Source organism: Rhinatrema bivittatum, chromosome 8 (genome assembly GCF_901001135.1).
Source record: "Rhinatrema bivittatum chromosome 8, aRhiBiv1.1, whole genome shotgun sequence".
NCBI classification, from domain to species: domain Eukaryota; kingdom Metazoa; phylum Chordata; class Amphibia; order Gymnophiona; family Rhinatrematidae; genus Rhinatrema; species Rhinatrema bivittatum.
Window position 1 is genome coordinate 169,205,218 of NC_042622.1, and position 18,063 is coordinate 169,223,280.

General features: G+C 50.9%; 1 protein-coding gene across 1 annotated transcript in view; it reads left to right on the forward strand.

Annotated features, from left to right (window-relative positions):
• Positions 1–18,063, forward strand: part of TTC19 (tetratricopeptide repeat domain 19) — a 53,798-nt gene that overhangs the window by 18,629 nt on the left and 17,106 nt on the right. The window contains exons 3-6 of the mRNA XM_029611269.1: positions 1,421–1,531; positions 2,059–2,097; positions 2,194–2,250; positions 2,960–3,021. Of these exons, the coding sequence (XP_029467129.1) occupies positions 1,421–1,531; positions 2,059–2,097; positions 2,194–2,250; positions 2,960–3,021 (269 nt within the window). The remainder of the gene's footprint in view (positions 1–1,420; positions 1,532–2,058; positions 2,098–2,193; positions 2,251–2,959; positions 3,022–18,063) is intronic.

Below are 18,063 nucleotides of genomic sequence, written 5' to 3' on the forward strand. Positions count from 1 at the left end.
GCCGCTCTCGCCGCTGGCTGCCCCCGGGAGGCAGAGGAGCCGCAGTGCGCGCCTCGGGAGGAGGGGAGAGAGGACTGGGGCTGCTCCGGAGCAGTTCTTGTTTCTGCTGGCGACGTATCTGTTTGTCATTCAAAAGAAAATTCACATGCAGTAAGTCTGTTACAATTTATTCACTATTTGCTTTAATAACATGTTGAGTCGTTTTCTCTCTTTTGTTCCTGGCTGACAGCTTAATAGCATCATTTCAGCTTTAGTATTGCTGCCACTTTAGTAATTATTTCTCCTTTGCAGTGAGCTTTAACACTGTTCATTTTTGAATTTCATCTCTCTCTACTAAGTTCACCACACTAATGCCAGGATAAGGGTAGGCGGTAAATTAGCAGGTTAAAGACGCGGCAAAACAGCGGGTTAAAAAGGCGATAATCGGGCCGCACGTTACTGTATCGGAGGGAATAGCTAATCCGATCGTTTACATATCATATACATGCCGCGGGCGGAAAGGGATACGCGTCAGTTTCAGGAAGCGGTAAGGATTGGTAAAAATGGATAGTGAATCGCGGGTTAGACTTACGCGGTCAAATTGTGGGTACAAAGCGGGTTAGAAACAGGGTAACCGCGGCCGCGCTTTACTGTATCGGCCTGTCTGGGAATAGCCACTGCTATTACTGGCATTAGTAGCATGGGATCTACTTAGGGGCCAATGCAGTACAGTGCGCTCAGCCGAGCGCATTGTATAACCCGCACTCCTACGCGGATTAAATAGGTGCTAATCCATCCCCTAATGCATTGCAAATGCATGTGAATGAGCCTATTATTCATTCACTCCGTATGCAAAAAGATAAATGTGCGTCTCAGAGGCGCGTTTATCGCTCGGCTGTTAACGCCTGCCTGGAGCATTCGTTAATAGCTGAGCGCAGGTAAAAGAAGTACAGAAAAGCAGAAAAAACTGCTTTTCTGTACTTCTGTACAGTTATGAAGACCGAAGCCAGTAAACTCTGCGTCAATTTTCATAACTAGCCTGTCTGCCGGTAATAAAAACAGCCGCCGAGTTTATCATGAGTTTACCGGCATTGGTCTTCATAACCGGCAGCCGCGACCACCTAATTTACATATTGCATGGCGCCCCCCTTTAAAAGTCAGCACCCGCTTTCCATGAAAATTATTGCATCCGCCCCTTAGTGTTTGGGTATTTGCCAGGTTCTTATGGCCTGGATTGGCCACTGTTGGAAACAGGATGCTGGGCTTGATGGACCCTTGGTCTGACCCAGTATGGCAACTTCTTATGTTCTTAAGTAATCTGGATTGGCAGCTGTCGGGGATAGGATGTTGGGTTCATTGGTCCCTTGGGCTGACCCAGCATGGCACTTATTATGTTCTTAACTTATTTCTTTTTCTTCTGTTTGTTTTGTTACTTTTTCAGTTGAGCATAATGAAGGGAGAGCTGGAAGGTGCCGAACAGATTCTGCACCAGTCCCTTTTGCTTGCCCAGCAGTCGGACAACAAGAAAGCCATCACCTATACCTATGACCTGGTAATACCTCCCAGCTATGAATAGTCACATAGCCAAATCAAGTCAGTATTTACATCATCTCAGTTCAGACAGAAGAATCCTTCTAGCCTCCTGCTCCTGAAAATCCACCTAATGCATCTGTCTCTAGCAAAAATAACTGAAAATCCTCAGCAGAACTGTGAAAGTTCTGATAGCATCTGGTACATGGGGATGGGGACCCTGTGACATGAGCATCCAGGATTCTGCTTTGATATAAATCTATACCGCCAGTATGCTCCAATTTTTAGCATGGTAGCTTATGTCTGTGTTGGAAAAAAAATATAATAAATATCCCAGTGCAAGAAATGCATAGTTTAATCAGATACCTTCTGCACTGCTGCCTCCTGCAGGAGAAAATGTCTCCACAGCTTTCTTTTGTGTGACTGTGTTAGAATAGTATTTTGGGAGGGGAGGGAAGGGATAGGGAGGAACTTGATGTGCATCAGACCAAGGACTGACTTTATTGTGTGATACAGAAGGAAGTTGCATAATTTCTTATTTTCTTGCAGATGGCTAATCTTGCATTTGTGAGAGGGGAACTGATCAATGTGAGTAGGGAGTTTAGCCTCAGTTGCATGAAACAGGACAATATTAATTAGAAATGAATTTCTTTATTTGAAGATTTGTTTTTGCTTTTCTTACAGGCAGAGAAGCTGTATAAAGCAGTGATGAGCAATCTTCTAGCTAGTGGCACTCCGCAGGTAGGTGGTGATATTCTACAGGTCATGGTTTTCCTACAGTGCCTCCTGCTGGGGGAGAGGCTGGGATTGCAAGCGCTGTGAAGTCCCCCCCAACATCCAGTGCTTCTACAGTGCCTCCTACTGGGAGAGGCTGAGACTGCAGGTGCTGTGAGCTCCCTCACCTCCAGTGCTCCTGCAGCATTTTCTACAGCACCTCCTACTAGGAAAGGCTGGGACTACAGTTGTGAATACCCCCACAACCAGCAGTTCTACATTTTTCCCTACAAATTCTTCAGCTGCGACTACAGGAGTAGTGAACTTCCCTTACAGTTAGCATGCTTGCACTATTCCCTACAGCATCTCGTATTGGGAGAAGCTAGGACTGCAGGAGCTGCAAGTGTCTCCAACAGCCAGCACCTTGTTGGAAGGATCTGAACCCACAGGAGCTGTAAGAATTTGATCAATCATAGCTACTATATGGAAAGAAAAGAGGAGTAGGCTAGTGGTATAGCAGCGGACTACGAACCAGGGAAGCCAGGGTTCAAATCCCACTGCTGTGCCTTCTGACCGTAGGCAAGTCACTTGCCTCAGGTACAAATTTAGAAATGCTTACAGTATCTGAATGTAATCCACTTTGAAGTGACTGAAAAGTGGAATAGAAAAAAATCTAATTAAAATAAATATGCTCCTGTTTGGGTTATATCCTTTGCCCGTGGCTTGTCTTCCATAGGATGACGATGGAATCATTGAAATGTCTCTGAAGTTGGCCATGATCTATGCTGCTCAGAACCAGTAAGTAACACAAGAATGACGTCAAGACCAGGCAGGCGCTGGGATGTCTGAGTGCATTAAATCTCATTACTGCTTTTAGAATGCTGTTAACTATGTTCGTGCTTCTCGTTCAGGTGAGAGCACTTCCCCTTAAATTTATTCACTGCACCCCTGCTCTCCCCCTCTGAATGCTCCCAGCAGTTAACAGCACATAATAAAATCAAACTTCCTGTTCCCTGTACGTACCAGGATCAGTCCAGGACACCTGGGTTGTGACTCTGCACCAGTAGATGGAGACAGATTAAAACTTGTGGGCGGAGCCATATATGCCCCTGTGCCAGTCACAGCCCCTCAGTCTTTCTCTGTCTCCAGTAGATGGTGCAGGTGCAGTCACAGCCCCTGCGTGCCCTGAGGGTTAGGTGTCAGTCAGGGCTGAGTTTTGGTTTAATTTTAAATTGGTTTTGGATTTTGTTAGAGAGTAGTCCCGTCCGCCCTGCCTCCCAGGGGGGTTGAGAGGTCCTGAGGGGACTACCCCCCCCCCCGGTTGAGGCCGCTGCTAGGGTCGAGGACCCAGCTACGCGAGTAGCAGTGCCAGGGGTGACACCGGGGAGCCCGGTTCACTCGCCCCTGCTGGAACAGGGCTCCAGGACTGAGGACAGCGGCAGGTACTTAAAAAAAAAAGATTTTGGTTTATTTTTGCCGGCTCTCTGTAACTTCGCGCCGCCACTCGGGGTTTGCTCGGGGGGGGGTGCGCCGTTCACCGGAGGTCAAGTCGCATTAAAATTGCTTTGTATTTATTGTTTTTTCCCTGTTTTCAGTGCGATCGGGGCCATGCCGCGTGGGGCGAGTTGCAGGGACTGCGGTTCCGCGCGCGCGTGTCTATCGAGGGAGGGCCTCTGTTCGGCGTGCGTCCCGGGCGGTGAGGGTTTGTCCGGGGCACGTCAGGGGGCCCGATCCCGGGCTGCGCGATCGCCGCCGTGGGCTGTTTCCCTCACAGATAGGCCCCTGGATCCGTTCCCGCTTAGCGCGGGAGCGGCGGCCATTTTGTCCTCCGGCTGCGAATTCGCGCGGGAAACGGCTGGGCCTGCTGCTTCGCCTCCCGCGTTCTCCCCCCAGTCGGGGCCGGCGGGGGGGGACGCCCCGCAGGGAAATAGGTCCCCAGGGGATTCCGGTGCGAGCTCGGCGGATTCGGAGGAATTTTCACAGGATTTTGCTCTTCTGCTGCGTAAGGTGCTTAAATATAAGCACCACAAACGCAGCCAGGTGAGAGGAGCCGTGGGGGGAGCTCCCAAGATTGCTCCAGGGAAAAGGAAGGCTAGGGAGACCTCGGGGGCCTCCCAGGGGAAGTGGCCTCTACGGCCCGCCCCACAGGAACCGCGCCGGGGCCAGCGGCCACCTTGAGGCGCCCCCCCCAGGAATCGGACACGGAGTCCTCTTCGGAGGCCGACTCGGATCCCCATGAGGAGCCCCCGCGGGGGGGCGATGGGGCGACAGAGGACGGTTCCGGCCAGCCCAGCGCCGCCAAAGGGGCGCAGCCCGTCGAGGGGGATGACCCCAAGGTGGTTCGGCTGTTTCGCCGGGAGGAACTGTCCCCCCTGATTCCCGCCATTCTTCAAGAACTGGGTATAGAAGCTCCACCGGTGGTGGTTCGACAGGAAGCCAATATGGATCCGGTTCTGTTGGGTCTCACGGGGCCCGCGGTTGTGCCATGGACAAGCTCTACCCGCTTCCGGAGGATGCCTTGGAGCTCCTCCGGCTCCCTAAGGTGGATTCGGCAGTGTCGGCGGTGACGAAGAGGTCTACGATCCCGGTTACGGGTGCTACAGCTCTCAGGGACATCCAGGACAGGAAGCTGGAGGTGCAGCTTAAGAAGATTTTCGAAGTGTCCGCCCTGGGAGTCCGAGCCGCCATCTGCACCAACTTCGCGATGCGAGCTAGTCTGCGCTGGGCCCAGGTCCTTCAGGCGAATGCTGACCTGTCGGCGGAGGAGGCATCGCAGGCGGATCGTTTGGAAGCAGCAATTGCTTATGGAGCCGACGCTCTCCACGATCTCCTGCGTACGTCGGCTAGATCCATGGTAGCCGCCGTCTCGGCACGTCGCCTCCTGTGGCTGCGCAACTGGGCAGCCGATGGTTCTTCCAAGGCTCATCTCGGGGCGCTGCCGTTTAAGGGGAAGCTGCTGTTTGGCAAAGAATTGGATGATTTAATGATTTCCCTGGGGGAGAACAGAGCTTTTAGGCTGCCTGAGGACAGATCCAGGTCGCGGTCCTCGTTTCCTGGTAGGTCCCGCTTTCGGGGGCCCAGGAAGTCGCGTCCCCAACGGTCCGCAGCCACCTCCTATAGGTCGTCCTTCTCGCGGTCCGCCCAAGCTCAGCAGTCCTTTCGTGGGAAGCGCTTCGGGCGGCAAGGGGGAGCCCCGTCGGGTACGGGGTCCAAGGCCTCACAATGAGATGCGGTCGGCCCATCCCTCGCGACAGCCCCAGTCCGTTGTTCCACACGTCGGGGCGCGTTTGACGTTGTTTTTCGAGGAATGGGCCAAGATAACGTCGGACCAGTGGGTCCTCAACGTGATAAGTCAAGGCTACGCATTAGATTTTGTTTACACCCCGGCGGACAAGTTCCTGGTGTCGCCTTGCAAGACTCCCGAGAAGAGGGCCGCAGTGCTAGGCACCATCCGACGCTTGGAAAGCTTGGGGGCTATTGCCCCCGTCCCGGCCGGTCAGCAAGGCAAGGGCCGTTACTCCCATTTACTTCATCGTTCCCAAGAAAGACGGCACGTCCAGACCAAGCTTGGATCTGAAAGGTGTAAACAGATGCCTTCGCGTCCCTCATTTCAAAATGGAGACGATTCGGTCGGTGATTGCCTCGGTGCGTCCGGGCGAGTTCATGGCCTCCCTGGATCTTACGGAGGCGTACTTACACGTGGGCATTCAGCCATCGTTCCAAAGGTTTCTCAGGTTCTGCATCCTGGGGCGGAATTACCAGTTCCGGGCGCTCCCGTTTGGCCTCGCCACGGCCCCTCGTACTTTCACGAAGGTGATGGTGGGGGTTGCGGCACAGCTACGCCGGGAAGTTTTCCTAGTTCATCCATACCTGGACGATTGGTTGATTCGGGCGAAGTCAGAGAGTCAGTGTCGGCTGGCAGTAGCCAGGACCTTGCAGCTCCTGCAGTCCTTGGGTTGGGTCGTCAACTTCAGCAAGAGTCAACTGGTACCCACCCAGTCCTTGGAATACCTGGGAGCCTTATTCGATACAAAACGGGGCAAGGTGTTTCTCTTTCAGGAGCGGGTGTGCAAGCTGCAGTCGCAGGTGAGGCGGTTATTGTCTCTGCATCTGCCGCGGGTCTGCGATTACCTGATGGTTCTGGGGTTTATGGCGTCAACGCTAGCGTTGGTTCCCTGGGCGTTTGCCCATTTGCGTCCGTTACAGTCGTCCTTGCTCTCCCGCTGGAAGCCGGTATCGGAAGAGTTCCACCTGCTGCTTCCGCTCACGGGCCAGGCGAGGTCCAGCCTGGACTGGTGGCTGGATCCGACTCATCTAAACTGCGGGGTGTCCCTGCTCGTGCCCGATTGGACGGTGGTGACCACGGATGCCAGCCTCTCTGGATGGGGGGCAGTTTGCCTAGGCAAGTCCGTGCAAGGCTTATGGTCCGCGACTCAGGCACAGTGGTCGATCAACCGGCTAGAGACCAGAGTGGTCCGCCTGGCACTGCAGTCCTTCCTGCCCTTGGTGAAGGGGAAGTCGGTCCAAGTGTTGTCAGACAACGCGACCACCGTGGCCTACATCAATCGACAAGGCGGGACAAGAAGTCCGCTGGTAGCGGAGGAAGCGCGGCTATTGCTGGCCTGGTCGGAACGACATCTCAGCAACATTGCAGCGTCCCATATTGCTGGGGTCGACAATGTCCAAGCAGATTTTCTCAGCCGTCATCACCTGGACCCCGGAGAGTGGGAGCTTGCGGACGAGGCGTTTCTCCTCATCTGCGAAAAGTGGGGAGTACCTCACATGGATCTCATGGCTACCTGGGACAACGCGAAGGCTCCGCGGTTTTACAGTCGCCGTCGGGAAAGAGGAGCCGAGGGAGTCGACGCGTTGGTGCTTCCCTGGCCGACGGACGTGTTGCTGTACGTGTTCCCTCTGTGGTCGATGATAGGCAAGATTCTTCGGCGCATAGAGTTGCACCCGTCCAACGTCATCATGGTGGCGCCGGAATGGCCGCGGCGTCCGTGGTTTGCAGACCTCGTCCAATTGTCGGTGGCTGCTCCCCTCCCGCTTCAGGGATTCGCGGGGCTCCTGCATCAGGACCCCATCTGTTTGGAGGATGCGGATCACTTCTGTCTCGCGGCATGGCTTTTGAGAGGAATCGGTTGAAGGGAAAAGGTTACTCAGATGCAGTGGTGGCCACGCTGTTAAGATCCAGGAAGCAGTCTACGTCCCTGGCGTACGTCAGAGTCTGGGTGATATTTGATGAATGGTGCGTGGAGTGTGGCTTGAATCCCACCTCCACCTCTGTTCCTGATATCCTCGTGTTCCTCCAGGCCGGTCTCGCCAAAGGTCTGTCGTGCAGTTCCCTGCGGGTTCATGTAGCGGCGCTTGGTTGCTTGCGGGGTAAGGTCCGGGGATCCTCCCTAGCTCTCCACCCGGATATCTCCCGTTTCCTCCGGGGAGCAAAACATCTTCGTCGTCCTCTGTGTCCTCCCTGTCCGTCGTGGAACCTCAATTGGGTTCTCTCTTCCTTATGCTCAGCGCCCTTTGAGCCCTTGAAGCGCTCGACGATTAAGGACCTCACGCTCAAGACCGTATTCCTGGTGGCGATTTCCTCGGCGCGACGGGTTTCTGAATTGCAGGCTCTGTCCTGTCGGGAGCCGTTCTTGTGCATTTCCGACTCGGGAGTTTCCTTGCGGACGGTGCCTTCCTTCCTGCCCAAGGTCGTGTCGGCTTTTCATTTAAACCAATCGGTGGAGCTTCCCGCTTTCGATGTGGGGGGGGTCCTCCGATCCGAAATCGAGAGACTTACGGAAGCTTGATGTGCGGAGGTCCCTCCTCCGCTATCTAGAGGTCACTAACCCGTTCCAGGTGACAGATCATCTGTTTGTGCTGTTTTCTGGTCCCAAGAAAGGTGCTGCGGCGTCTCGTGCAATGATCGCCCGTTGGTTAAAGGAGGCGATTGGGTCGGCATACCTAGTGCGGGGGAAATCGGTCCCCGTGGGTCTGCGGGCTCATTCGACAAGGTCTCACGCGGCGTCTTGGGCAGAATCTTCTCAGGTGTCGCCTCAGGAAATTTGCAGGGCGGCTACCTGGAAGTCCTTGCATACGTTCATTCGGCATTACCGTCTGGATGTTCAGGCTGCTGAGGATGGGGGTTTTGGAGAGAGGGTTCTCCGAGCGGGACTCTCTGCTTCCCACCCTCGGTAGTTTAGCTCTGGTACATCCCAGGTGTCCTGGACTGATCCTGGTACGTACAGGGAAAGGAAAATTAGTTTCTTACCTGATAATTTTCGTTCCTGTAGTACCAAGGATCAGTCCAGGATCCCGCCCGTAGTGCTGCGCTGAAGTAACGGAGAGTCCGCTCGCTGTTTGTTGTTTTCTAATCTGATTACAGGTTTTGCTCTCCTGGTTGGGGAGTTCTGTTCCAATGGGGGTTTTTGGTATGGCTCCCCGTTGTTAAGTTAGCTAGTTTTCTGGTTAAGTTTCTACTTTGACATTATGTAAGACTGAGGGGCTGTGACTGGCAAAGGGGCATATATGGCTCCGCCCACAAGTTTTAATCTGTCTCCATCTACTGGTGCGGAGTCACAACCCAGGTGTCCTGGACTGATCCTTGGTACTACAGGAACGAAAATTATCAGGTAAGAAACTAATTTTCCTTTCATACCCAGATCAGTCCAGACTCCTCAGTTTTACCTCCCTTCCAGCAGATGGCGACAGAGAAAGTTTTGCTGACACAGCCACAATAACCTATTCCTGTTCGTACCCCAGCTCAGTCCAGACCAAGTGGGTTTTACATTCTTTCCAGCAGATGAAGGCAGAGGACAACGCTTTGAGGCACTGCTACATACCCGAGAGTGCCACCTGCAGTCCCTCAGTATTTCTCTGTCACCAGAGGAAGAAAGAAGATTCCTGGCAGGCTCCCCAAGGTGTTAGGTTCCTTTGTGGGCCATCCCTTGGATAGAGCAGGGTGAGCGGGGGGTTGGTGATCCCTGAGCTATCTCAGCCCTTGTCGGTCAGGGGGGATGAAAACCAGGGGTCCTGGTTCCCTCACCCCCTCTGGGTCCTCACTTCCAGGAGAAAGATTTGCTGACACTGCCACAACTTATTTTGCCACCTGCAGTCCTGTAGGTTCTGCACCTCTACCATCTGTCTCCAGCAGATGGTAGAGGTGCAGAACCTACAATCTGGAAATTAGGTTTAGATTTAAAAAAAAAAAAAGAAAAGATTGTTTGACGATTTCCTCCCAGGAGGTTGGCAGGTCCTGATTGGACCATCCCTCCTGGTAATGAGGTGGATGAGCAGGGGGGTTGGGGAGCCTTGTATAGTTCTATCCTTTTACTGCCAGAGGTAGACAGCTGGGGGGGCTAGTTCTCTCTCCCCAGGAGGACTTGCGGAGCCTGCTTCTATTTTTTACCTAAAGGGAGGTAACTGTCTATGCTTCAGGGGGATGCCAGATCCAGTCTTTCATGGTGGCTGTCTTGGAGCAATTTGGAGAGAGGAATGGACCTGAAGGTACCTTACTGGGTGGTGGGGACCACGGATGCCAGCCTCAAAGGATGGGGGGTGCGATTTGTCAAGACAAATCAGCCCAGGGACTGTGGTCACCAGAAGAGGCATCCTGGTCCATCAATTGTTTGGAGACCAGAGCATTTTTCAAAGCCTTGCTTGCCTTTCTGCTGCTGATGCAGAGGAGGTCAGTGCGAGTGTTCTCCGACAACTCAAGGACTGTGGCATACATCAGTCATCAAGGCGGTACGAAGAGTCATCTAGTGGTGCAGGAGGTGCAAGATAAGAACATAAGAATATGCCATACTGGGTCAGACCAAGGGTCCATCAAGCCCAGCATCCTGTTTCCAACAGTGGCCAATCCAGGCCATAAGAACCTGGCAAGTACCCAAAAACTAAGTCTATTCCATGTTACAGTTGCTAGTAATAGCAGTGGCTATTTTCTAAGTCAACTTGATTAATAGCAGGTAATGGACTTCTCCTCCAAGAACTTATCCAATCCTTTTTTAAACACAGCTATACTAACTGCACTAACCACATCCTCTGGCAACAAATTCCAGAGTTTAATTTTGCGTTGAGTGAAAAAGAACTTTCTCCGATTAGTTTTAAATGTGCCACATGCTAACTTCATGGAGTGCCCCCTAGTCTTTCTATTATCCGAAAGAGTAAAAAACCGATTCACATCTACCCGTTCTAGACCTCTTTGTTTGTGTGGAAAACCATCTAGCAAGAATAGCAGCATCACAAGTGGCTGGGGTAGACAATGTGCAAGTGGACTCTCTCAGGCAACAGCTAGATCCCGGTGAGTGGGAGTTGTCAGCAGAGGCCTTTGCCGTGATTCAGGGAAGATGGGGTAAGCCGGAATTGGACCTCATGGCGGTTCCAGGGAATGCGAAGGCGGCCCGGGTTTTCAGTTGCAGGAGAGAGGCAGACTCTGAGGGCATTGACGCCTCATTCAGCTGTGGCCCACAGGGCTGTTGCTGTACGTGTTCCCCCATGGTATGTCATAGGGAGAGTGTGTTGTGTCGCATCGAGTTTCATCTGGGCAGAGTGATTCTGGTGGCACCCGAGTGGCTGCACTGGTCATGGTTTGCAGACCTGGTTTATCTAGCGGTAGATTGACCCATGTGTCTAGCACATTTTTTATTTATATAACAAGAGGCACTTTATTTTTAACAACTGAGAGGGAGAAATTTTATAGCATACATCAGGGATTTTAATGTATTTTAAACTGTTTTAGCAGGAATATATTTTACTGTGCTTAATTTGCCTATTATATTTGATTTTGTTTTATTTACTATATTTTAGGAACAATTGCTCTTTATCTAATTTATTGTTATTTATGTTTTATACATGGAAACCATTGTGATGGCCTGTCTGAATGACGGTATATAGGAGCTGCTTAAATAAAATAAAATAAAAAATCTACCATGTTTGTTGCAGCAGGGACCCATATTTTTAGACTGGGCGGATCGCCTTTGTCTAGCAGCTTGGTTTTTAAGAGCAGGCGACTCCGCCTGAAAGGATACTTGGGATCTGTGATTACTACCTTGCTGCAAGTGCGAAGGACCTCCACGTTTTTGGCTTATGTACAAGTTTGGAGGGTATTTGAAGCGTGGTGCTTGCAGAATAGTTTGCATCCTTTAAGGGTGTAGGTTCCACAAGTTTTCTCCTTTTTGCAAAACGGTCTGTCTTAAGGGCTTGGCCTTTAATTTCCTCTAGGTTCAGGTGGCAGCCTTAGGGTCTCTTCTAGGTATGGTGCAGGGAAGGTTGTTGGCAGCTCATCCAGATGTGGTGCGTTTCCTGAAAGGGGTGAAATATCTGCGTTCTCCCTCCAGAAGATCTGTCGGGCCGGCCTGGAACCTTAACCTGGTGCTTAGAGTTCTCTGTGATCCTTTGTTTGAGCTGGTTAGAAGGGCATCCTTGAAGGATCTAACATTGAAGTCTGTTTTCTTGGTGGCTATCTGTTCTGCCAGAAGGATATTGGAGCTATAGGCGCTGTCATGTAGAGATCTTTTATTGAGGATTTCGGAGGATGGGGTGTTGCATACGGCCCTTTCCTTTTTCCCTAAAGTGGTTTCATCCTTTTATCTTAACCAGACAATTGAGCTTCCAGTTTTTCTGAATTTCTCTGACCGATCCGATGGCTAAGGAGTTGCATCTCATGGATGTGCGATGAGTGCTCTTGTGATATCTCAAGGTGACAAATGCCTTTTGGAGGTTGGATCATCTGTTTGTCCATTTTAGTGGTGCAAAGGGAAATAAAGCTTCCAAGGGCACGATTGCGAGTTGGCTGAGAGAGGCTATAAGCTCAGCTTACTTATATAAGGGTTGTTTAGCTCTGAAAGGGTTATGAGCGTATTCTACTAGGGCACAGGCAACTTCCTGGGTAGAGTGTCAATTGTTATCTCCGCAAGAGATTTGTTGGGCTGCGACATCATCTCCGCTTCACACTTTTACCAAACATTACTGCTTGGATGTGCGGGCACCGGACGAGGTGACTTTTGGGGAAAGTGTGTTGCGTGTGAGTCTTTCGGATTCCTGCCTAGTTTAGGGGAACTTGGGTACATTACACTTGTCTGGACTGATCTGGGGTATGAATAGGAAAGGAAAATTTGTTCTTACCTGATAATTTTCATTCCTGTAGTGTACCACAGATCAGTCCAGAGACCCATCCCCTTCTTTTGAAAGAGTTCCTCACTTCTGGATGTTGTTGAGACAGTATGTAGACACATGCAGAGTTACTGAAAGTGTCCTAAGTTAATATGTCCCTAGGATTTTGATGCAAAGGGTCCTGGTTATAGGGGGCTCCAACTGTATTCTCTGCTCGCCCTTAGTTGATTGGGGTTTGTTAATTTGATCATCTTGGTACAGGTCAGTACTGAGGGACTGCAGGTGGCACTCTCAGATATGTAGCAGTGCCTCAAAGTTTTGTTCTCTGCCTCCATCTGCTGGTAGGGATGCATAAACCTGCTTGCCTGGACTGATCTGTGGTACTACAGGAATGAAAATTATCAGGTAAGAACACATTTTCATATTCTTTTTTTTGTCAGACAACCTGGGGAGGAGATTTGAGTGGTAGCCTTGCAAGGGACTCCACTGCAGCAGTTCTTGCAACGTTTTCTGGGGTTCTCTTGGTGGCTGACTGCACATGCGGTCAGGGTAGGCTGGAATCATGGCACATGGTGTAAGTGCATCGCATGCACTCAGCTGTCCCGTGCCGACTTCTGTTTCCGCTGTTTCTCTGGGAGAGAGGGCAGCTTGGGAATGACTGTGACTGTATCAGGGAAGCAGCAAGGGCCTGGAGAGCTCTCATATGCATCGGGGGAGGCAGCAGACTCCTTCCTCGTTAGCGTGGGATTGGTGGCCATTTTGTCTTCACTCATGGCTGCTTCTGAAACCGTGGAGGGTAGGGGATTTTCCTCCACCGCTGTCCCCGGCTGCTCCGAGCCCCATGGAGGGCTGGGGAGTTCAGGGGGCAAAGTCGGGTTTGGATGAGGACCTCCTGGGGGAGGATTCTGACGATTCTACAGCTTTCTCATCGGACTTTGTGCTTTTGATGCACAAAGCATACCTGGCCAGGAAAGCAATGGAGCGGCATGTTTCTAGGCAAACGAGATCTGTGGGCCTGTGACCCAGGAAAAGGGCCAGGGTTTTGTGTGCTAACAGTGCAACAAGGTTTCAGCTGGTCCTTGGTATGTCCACAACAATCAAATGCTGCCAACAAGGTCTCTGAGGGTTCGGAGGAGGATCCTCCTCCAGACGAGGACCCTCCTGAGGCGGATCCTTCTCTGGAAGGGCAGGATCCGTAAGAGGGGCTAAGACAAGCCCTGACTATTGAGGGGACAATCCGAAGGTGGTTTGTCTTTTCCCCAGGGAAAAGCTGTAGCCCCTGATCCCCTATGTTTTTAAAGAGCTGGGGATAAAGGTTCCATGTGAAGAATCTGATCAGGAAGGGTGGGAGCCGGTCATGGATGGCTTAAGAGGTCAAACAAAAAGTTTCCCCTTCCATAAGTCAGTTAAGAAGTTAGTGGTCAGGGAGTGGGATACCCCAGAGAATGGTTTGAAGCTTGGTAGAGCAATGGAAAAGTTATATCCATTGCCAGAGGACACACTTGAGCTGTTGAGACTTCCAAAGGTGGATGCCTTAGTGCCTGCAATCACTAAGAAGACTATCATTCCAGTGGCTGGTTCTGTAGCACTGAAGGATATGCAGGACAGGAAGCTGGAAGTCCACCTCAAAAAGATTTTTGCGGTGGCTGCCTTAGGCATACGTTCTACTGAGTGTGGCAGTTTTATGCTTTGGGCTGGCATGCACTGGGTACAGCAGTTGCAGGCTGAAAAAGTGATGTCTGCATCAGAGATGAAGCAGGTGGAGCGGCTAGAGGCTGTGGTGGCCTATGACCTCATCAGAGCTTCTTCCAGAACTAGGATGTTAGTGGTCTTGGCCAGACAACTCCTTTCTTTGCGAAACTGGTCGGAGATGTTTGGTCCAAGTCTCAGTTAGGAGCAGTGCCTTTTAAGGGGAAACTGCTCTTTGGCGAGGACTTGGATGGGCTCATGTAACATTTGGGAGAGAATAAAGGGCATAGATTGCCTGAGGATAAGCCAAAAGGGGAAAAGGATCTTTTCCTACACATTCTCGTTTTAGGGTGAATAGCGCTTTTGGCAGAATAGGGCTTTGGCGGGAGCCCACAAACAAGGCACTGGGAGATAGCAGTCATGGAATCAGTCCTTTCAAGGTTGAAAGCCGAACAGAGATGGTTCTGACCAGGGTGCTGGTGGAGCTAAGTCCACCCAATGAAGCAAGGCTAGTCCACTCCTCAGTTCTACCTGTAGAGGGTCGGTTGACACTCTTTTTACGAGGAGTGGGCCAAGATTACAGTGGGCCCATGGGTCTTAAGTGTGATAAGACAAGGTTATGCTTTAGAATTTGCTCGTCCGCTAAAGGATTTATTCATGGTCTCCCCTTATGCTTCCGTGGCCAAAAGACGAGTGGTACAGGAAATCATCAACCGCTTATAGTTGCTGAGGGCCATTGTTTCCATCCCCGTAGGGAAACGTGGGATGAGAAGATATTCCATTTATTTCATGGTCCCAAAAAAGGAGGGGAACTTCGGCCCGATTTTGGACTTAAAGAAGGTGAACTTGGCTCTCAGAGTTCCTCATTTTCGGATGAAGACCCTGTGCTCTGTCATTGCATCAGTGCCCAAAAGGGAGTTCCTGGCTTCCCTGGATTTGACCGAGGCATAGTTGCACATAGCAATCCCACCAGATCACCAGAGGTTCCTGTGGTTTATGATCTTCTGGACACATTTTCAACCTTGCGCCCTTTTGTTTGGGTTGGCAGTTGCTCCGAAGACCTTCACTAAGGTGATGATCATTGTGGCAGCGGCTCTCAGGAAGGAGGGCATTTGAGTTCACCCATATCTGGACAATTGTCTCATTCGAGCAAAGTCAGAGGTCATTTGTAGGCAGGCAGTGGCTTTGGTGCTACAGCGGTTGAGATCCCTGGGTTGGGTGGTAAATCTGTCAGTCATCTTACCCCTACTCAGGTTCCTGGGGGCATGCTTCGATACCAGGATTGGGAAAGTGTTTCTCACCAGGGACTGCATTTGAAAATTGCAGAGACAGATTCATAGCCAGGTCCAGTTTGTCATGGTGGCTTGGTAGGGAACAGTTAAGTCACAGCATGACTTGGAGGTTCCAAATTGGATAGTAGTTACCATCAATGCCAGTCTCTCTGGATGGGGAGCTATATGCCAGACTCATTTGGCCAATGCCACTGTTGACAGAGGAGGCATGGTTGTCTTTCAATTGGTTAGAGATGAGAGTGGTGCAGTTCACATTGCGTACCTTTCTGCCTCTCTTGCACAGTCTGTCACTAAGGATCTTGTCAGACAGTGTGACGACGGTGGCTTCCATCAATCGGCAGGGTACCAGGAAGCCCAGGAGCTACTTCGCTGGACAGAGCAGCATCTGGCATTATTGGCGGCATCTTTCATAGCTGGGATAGACAGTGTGTAGGCGGATTTTCTCAGTCAACAACAGCTGGATCCTGGAGAGTGGGAGTTGTCGGAGGAAGCAATGTATCTTATCTATTGCAGTTGGGGCATGCCCTACATGGACTTGATGGCGTCTTAGTGAAATGCCAAGGCACTACGCTTCTTCAGTCGCAGAAGGGAACGCAGAGCAGAAGGGGTCGATGCCTTGGTGCTTCCATGGCCGCAGGATATTCTCTTGTACGTGTTTCCACCCTGGCTGCTGGTGGGCAAAGTATTGCGGCAAGTAGAGATTCATCCGGGAGAGATGATTTGAGTGGCACCAGCATGGCCACGGCCGTGATTTGCAGAACTGATCAATCTAGCAGTGGATGGCCCATTGCGGTTCAGCCATCTGCCAAAACGTCTTCACCAAGGTTCCATATTTTCAGATCAGGCGGCTCGCTTCTGTCTTGCAGTTGGTATTTGAGAGGAAGCGTTTAAGGTGGAAAGGGTTTTCGGAGGATGTGCATGACTCTGTTTGAGCCTCTTAGAAGGGCAACTATGAAAGATATCACCTTTAAAGATTGTTTTTTCTGGTGGAAGTCTCTTCCACTCGAAGGATTTCAGTGCTTAAGGCTTTGTAATGAAAGGATCCTTTTTTGAGGATTACGGATCCCAAAATCTTGTTGCATACAGTTCCTTCCTTCCTTCTGAAGGTGGTGTCGTCGTCATTCCACTTGAGTCAATGGATAGAGCTTCCAGCCTTCCCAAACCTGAATGCGGCAATACCTCACATGAGAGAGTTGAGGCCCTTGGATGTAAAGTGGGCGGTGTTGTGGTATCTTAAGATCACTAATAGTTTCCGGGTCTTGGATCATCTTTTTGTGCTATGGAGTGGTGCAAAAAAGGGACATAAAGCTTCAAAATCCACCTTAATGCGGTGGTTGAAGGAAGTGATAGGTCTGATCCAGTATGGTATATCTTATGGTTTTATATTCACAGATCTGTCAAGGACATCCTATTCCTGAGGGTTTAAGGGCTTACTCTACTCGGTAGCAAGCAGTGACTTGGGCCGAATGTCAGCAGGTATCACCACAAGAGATTTGTAGGGCGGCTACTTGGAAGTTGTTGCACACTTTCACCAGGCATTATCGTTTGGATGTCCAGGCTCCAGAGACCATGGGCTTTGGTGAAAGTGTTCTTCAAGCAGGACTCTCGCAGTCCTACCCTGTTTAGGGAAGCTCGGGTACATCCCAGGAGTCTGAACTGATCTGGGTTATGAACAGGAAAGGAAAATTGGTTCTTACCTGCTAACTTTTTTGTTCCTGAAATACTACAGATCAGTTCCAGAGTCTCGACCATTTGGTGTGGGGAGAATAGGAGAGTCTGCTCAATCTGTTATTCAGGCCGATGCAGTATGGTGCGCTCGACCAAGCTCACCGTTAGCCCCCGTTTGGCCTCATGTTTTCGACTCGCTATTTTTGCCCTTTACACTCGGGCTGATACAGTAAAATGTGCGGGAGAGCCAGCGCTCTGAGGCGAGCGCCCACTCTCCCAATGCGCGCGATTTTCTATTCAAATGAGGGCCTGCGGTAATAAGGAGGCACTAGGTACACTAGCGCGTCCTTTGGCAGGAGTTAATTTCTGAGAGTAAAATGTGTGGCTTGGCTGCATTTGAATGTTGCGGGCGCTATTAGTTTTGGGGGAGGGTTGGCTACGCGTTTTCCATGTGCTATAACCCCTTACTGTATAAGGGGTAAAAATAGTGCGTTAAAAACGCGCAGCCAAACGGGGGCTAACGGTGCGCTCAGTCGAGCACACCATACTGCATCAGCCTCAACAGTAAGGGGTAATAGCTCGTGGAAAACACGCGGCCAACCCACTCCGAAACTAATAGCGCCCGCAACATGCAAATGCATGTTGATGAGCCTATTAGTCCCACGCAATCTTCTACTCAATTGTCCAGGAGGGTTTGATAGCCAGTGGGGCTGGTTCCCTCAAACCCTATCTTCTTCCTCCCATCTGGTGAAGTAGACCTCCCTGGGGATGGGGGCGAGGAACCTCTGGAGGAAGGCGAGATTCATTAGACAATGATGATTCCAGGGTGGTCTGTCTTTTTAGATGTGAGGAATTGCCAGCCATGATTGCTCAGATTCTGGCAGAATTAGGGATCCAAGCAGGAGGTGGGAGGATCCCATTTTGGAGGGCTTAAGGGTCCCCCTAGGACCTTCCCTATCCATCAGTCAATTAAAGCCTTATTTAAGAAGTGGAACACTCCAGAGGCAGGCTTGAAGGTTGGGAGACCATGGCAAAATTGTATCCTCTTCCCAAAGATATCTTGGAATTCTTTGTTGCCCAGTGT